The 5,845-nt window shown below is 37.9% G+C and overlaps 1 protein-coding gene across 1 annotated transcript; it reads right to left on the reverse strand.

Annotated features, from left to right (window-relative positions):
- Positions 1-3,537: 3,537 nt before the first annotated feature.
- LOC106817861 (dopamine receptor 1-like) lies at positions 3,538-4,527 on the reverse strand. Its single transcript, XM_014822572.1, has one exon. The coding sequence runs from the start codon at positions 4,525-4,527 to the stop codon at positions 3,538-3,540; it is 990 nt and encodes a 329-aa protein (XP_014678058.1).
- Positions 4,528-5,845: the final 1,318 nt, after the last annotated feature.

The following is a 5,845-nucleotide window of genomic DNA, read 5'->3' on the forward strand; positions in this document are numbered from 1 at the left end:
GTATAATACATAGAAGGCACAACATTATACATATATATTATATATTATATATTACAGTTAGTAGGGGCGGATATGTGGACATTTTTTAGCGTTAAAGTGTGCAACTTCTGGAAAGCAATCATGGAAATTTGCTCTCTATGGGGGGTTTTTGGTATGCTGATTCAAAAGATTGCGGGAAACACATAGTCACTCAACGGCTTGCGGCCAAAAAAATCAAATTAAAAGAGTGGCCACCAAAAACAGTGTGTTTTGCCATATGAATTAGCTGTAAGTGCCCATTACCATGATGCTTGGCATCTATACCTATGTTTTTGAAGTGCAAATATTGCGCAATAAAAACTCTGTGTTCAAATATCTAATAGATATACTCTCGCCAAAAAGTTGTGGAAATTCAAAATGGCCACACAAACACAGTTTTGCCCATAAATCAGCTGTAAGTGGCCACAGAGTACATGATTCTGCGGTTCTATACATATGTTGTTTCACGTCAATGAAGCCCGTGTAGAACGGCATATAGAACACATGTGTGATTGTTAGCATAAACATCTTGCCCGCCAAAGAATATTTAATCCAAATGGCTGGCCACAAACGCATTTCTGTTGTCCATAAATGGCTATCACGTGCCCATTACCAATAATCTAGGTATGCTATGCAGTTTTTTATGTCAAGGATCCCGATGGGAAAAACATGAAAATATCCTAACATACATCTTCAAATTAAACAAATACAAATACAAAATGTCGTTTTAGCTCAAGAACTCGGTTAACATGTGAACAATAATGCCATCTATTATTTAGTTCATAATTTCTGTTTACCACTTACACTTTACACGCATTAGCGCCTGCTGTGCCCTGCCAAAACGTTCGTTCCTGTAGATCACAGCTGTGAACAGATATATATATTTATATATAGCCTCAGACATACCTAACCTCTTCTGTAGGTAGGACGGCTTACGAAAGTTAACCAAAGGCATCGCTGCTTCGTGTTCCACTTCACACTGCTCTCCATCCTCCGTGTCTGCTTCCTATTAAAATAGTAATGCATGATTAATAGTAACAGCAAAGTATCATGGCTGCATCTAGACAATAAACCTGAAAAACCTCTATACCAGCTGTTCAAGCAGCAATGCTACAGAAATTTTCAAAAATTGCCACTAGGTTCCACTTTGGGCCGAATCTACTTTTGATCATCGATTCCTAATCATTTATATGCTTCTTTGTGTAGCCCAAACACTGAACCATTTCGACGTAGCAGCATAGTATTGTATAAACAAACTGACTTAGTGTTTCGAGTATTTAATGTTAGCAATTTAAATAAATACTATAAATTTTGATAAAAATGTCACAATTTATATTCCAAATGCATCTAATTACTGAATAATCTAGAAGTGTTGCATATTTGACTAATCTAAACATGAACTATATTGTGCATATATACCAATTATGGTACAGAGAAACTAATAATAAGAAATCTTATTACCCTTACTACCTCATGCTACCTATTTCTGCCATTTAGTTTTACTTTTACAAAAATTTTGAAATGGCATCATTGATGGAACAGCTGCTATTGTATTCCTTCATGTTCAATGTATAGATATAGTCATAATTGTACCACAAACTTGGATGTATATTGAGTTAAATCTACATGAGTTCACAACAGTACTACACATACATCTAGATTCAAAATATTACTGTCAACAGTGTAACTATTTTAATACACCCCATAAATTAATACAAGTCAGTATCAATACGTGATATAAGGGCTCAATCAAAATATCATGCTATATATGTTTGTGTATGTAAATGCCAAAAAATATTTTGTACCCTACTATGTACAATACCATATTTTTTTACTTTAGAAATGATTATATACTGCCTAGATCTTATTCAATTGTATGATTGATAATCCTAACCCTAACCCTAACCCTAACCCTAACCTAAATGACATTAAACCACAAACTATTATATGACCATGACCATATATATATATATATATATGTTATTATGACCATTAATGACATTAAAGTTGGGAACACTCCTAATGGAGTATCACCGCCTGTCTCTACACTATGTTACCTAGCTATGTCTACATGTCAACTCATGGTATCAGTCTAGAACAATTACTGCCACGTAAACAGGTAGCTCTCACATTCAATATTCACATTTTCACATTTAATAGAAGAAATATCTAATAATATTAATTCATTTTACATTATCTAAATTGCATCACAATGCTTTTGGTATCATTTAGACTTCGAGACAGATCGATCAATGTTGATAGATGAGTGTCACTGTCTGTTCAAACCGACAGTAACTATAACAAAGTGGCTATATGCTCGGTAGCCGGGCATGGTCTTCGATTTCATAAATGCCCGGCAGTTTTTAATTTTCGGTGATTTCTCAAGTGAACAGTGTACTACATGATCCAAAGTATTCTACATTTGTTTAGAAATGTCAAGCAATTTTCCTTAGAGCTGTAAATTCGAACTAGCCCAATTCTCCTAGCTTCGGATCACTGAGCGAACGAACTCGCAATCGACACTTAGAAAATATCCGACGGCTGCCGGGAACGGTCTTCGATTTCCTAAATGCCCGGCAGTTTTTAATTTTCGGTGATTTCTCAAGTAAACAAGAGGGTTAGGGTTAGAGTTAGGGTTAGGGTTAGGGTGCCGGCTGCCAAGCATATAGCCACAGCATAATTTTAATAGCACTTGTATTTGTAAACTGATTAATTAGGTACCGGTACTAAGTACATTTATGACCATATGATATGATATGATACTACTGACTGCATACTAAAAAATAGAGACAAAAAATACTATACACACAAGTGTAAATTATGTAATATAACATAGAGTAATTACGATAATTATGTATACTAAACGGTTAAACCGTGAAAAGTCAAAGATACAGAATAGAGAATCAAAATTCTATTACTTTTAGGACATGTAAACATTATTTATATTCATATAACTATTAAGTATTATGTAAACATTCATTTTTATTACTAGTATTCTATTCTATTAGTATTAATATTATTCTAATAGGCTATTACTATTACTAATAATATTATTATTTCTAGTTAGTACTACTAGTAGGCCACTAGGCCTATCACACTATCACAGTATCAGGAATATCTTGCCTAACCTACCAATTGTATTGCATTATGTATTTTCCTATCTACACATTGTATTTGATCACTATCAATACCACTATCTTCCATACTGTATTCTGTTCCAAATTCAGAAAGTATAATTTTGTCACACATATGTTTTTAAAAGGCAATGCCAACAGACAACCATTTTCTCTCTTGGCATTCCATGGAGGCTGCCATTCTGTGATCACGTGACTGCAAATCGCATCATCGCATGCACGAGCCAATCGAAATCTATTTCATACTAAATAATTATTTAATTTGGACGTCATATATAATTATCAAATTTTCTTTACACTACACAGCCTTTATTATATGACACATTACTCTACCTTCTCCAAGACTTTGCACGTGGAGCCTGCCTACTCTAGTTTACACTACTATCTACATTACATCCAGATTAATCGGAAGAACTGCTGATTGGAATTTGTTGCAACACTTGAATCTAATCATGCCAATGCAAGATTTGCGCAGCTTGGCAAAACGAATCAGATACAGTATGGGGTTGAAGAGACTATTGGTGACAGCTAGCGGACCGACGACCGCTATCAAGTGCAACATCCTGCCGCTGTGGACATTCATCGTGAGGACAATATTGAACGGCAACCAGCAGACCATTAGTACCACGAGCATGATCACAACGGTGACGGCGACCTTCACCTCTGCCTTTAGAATCGACAACGGCATCGATCCAAGATGAACGTCGACATTCTGTGGCTGCACTTCCATCTGGTTCTGACGAATGTGGCGGTGGGCAACGACCAGCACCTGCGCATACATGGTGACCATCAGCACGCACGGAATGTACAGCTGCACGATGCCCCAAAACACTACATATGCGAGGGGAAACACTGACACCGAGCATTCGGTAAAGTGATCGACTCGCTGATCCCATCGGATGATCAACGGCAAGAAGGCGACGATCGCGGAAAACAGCCAGGAGAACGAGACAGCGACCTTAGCCGAGAGCTCGCTCACGAGCCTGTTGTAACGGAGCGGATGCACGATGGCAATGTACTGGTCGACACTGACAAACAGCAGGCTCATGGCTGACACCTGGTTGGAGGACATGAGCAACGAGTGCATGAGCAGGCACAAATAACTCACGTCGATGTTGATCTGGCCGTACTTGAGAACCACGAAGGCCGAGAAGATAAGAGATACGAAGATGTCGGAGAACACGTGCGACCTAAGAAACCAGTACTTTATGTCGCTGAATTCCGCGTGGCGTCCTCGAACGAGCGTTACGAGAACTAGCGTGTTTAGGAAGAAGATGGACGACATCAGAATCAATCTTCCCATCAGGGCTATGTATTTGAAGTTCTCCGTAACTGGCGACACAGTGAAATTCACGCTGACGTTAAAACTGGCCATGCCGAATACGTTTTTTGTTTTACTATAGGTCCGTAGCAGAATCAGCATCTGACCTTGAATCACACGGTATGGTCAACTTCACTGTTCCTTCTATTTCCTATGTTCTCGTTTTGGAGAGTTGATCGCACTCGCCTATGGCACAGCTCTGCTAGGTGTGAACGTGTAGGATAGTGCAAGTATACCCTAGATGCACTACCACTTCGTATTGCCCCACTGACTTTTGCACCGACAGGTAGAGACAGCTTTACGGACGTGAAGCGTGACAAACTGATTGCATAGCTTACCTAAACAGCAGCATATCAGTAATGCGCTTTCCTTGTACTGCGCATGTGTCAATTATGGCTTCTGAGTGTCACACAATATTCACGTGACAATGCCCTAATAGCTTGCGCTAACCAGGGCAGACGTCCCCGACACATAATCTTCAAGTTTCATATTGATTAAGCTATACTACCGAGAGGAACACGAGCTAAACAACAGCAAAGAATTACCCACGCAATGTAATTACAAGTGAATGTGATAAAACTGTGAAAGTAGCAGCAACCTTCAGCTAACATCAGTCACGAAATGCAGTGAATTCCAAGAGCCAGATTGATCTCACTAATGCAATGCTGACCATCTATGAAATAATTTTTAACTAGCTTACTTATTAATACAAATATCACCAGTCCTAAGAGATATTTTCACTAAAAGGAAATTGTCTGAAATTTCCTAACCCTAACCATTTCTTACACCACAGTTTTTAAAAATGTCAAAGTTGTAAAACACAGCTTGCTAGTGTTGCTTGAGCTAGTTTTTAATAAACACAAGACAAATTTTCGGATACGGACAGATACATGCTGCCAGTAAATGTAGACAGAGTGAGCAGTGTGTAATAGTTTCAAATGAAAATTCGATTTGTTTTTTTGTTAACTCTCACATATTATGGTGTATTTTGCATTCTAATAGCTGTAATATACTTCAAAGATGACTGTGGTGATGTCAACCAGAGAGGTGGCAGTGGTCTGGCATCGAATGATCCAAGAGTACGTCTCTATGACATGTACAGCCATATACTATATATATACACTTATAGCATTGAGATTGTATTGAAGGGCACCTAAATGCAAATTTGAATAGCAGGATTAAGCAGAGAAATGGTAAGTGTAAATAAGGACGAAATGGGTACTTAGCTATGTTATCTTATCAGGAGTCTATCAATATTGATAGACTCCTGATCTTATGTGTTCGTTATACAGTGGATACCTTATAGTAGTGTTAAAGCAATGATGTACCAAAGCATGAAGACAAAAATATCACAGTGCAACATAACAGATCA

This window comes from Priapulus caudatus, unplaced genomic scaffold (assembly GCF_000485595.1).
Source record: "Priapulus caudatus unplaced genomic scaffold, Priapulus_caudatus-5.0.1 Scaffold1896, whole genome shotgun sequence".
NCBI classification, from domain to species: domain Eukaryota; kingdom Metazoa; phylum Priapulida; class Priapulimorpha; order Priapulimorphida; family Priapulidae; genus Priapulus; species Priapulus caudatus.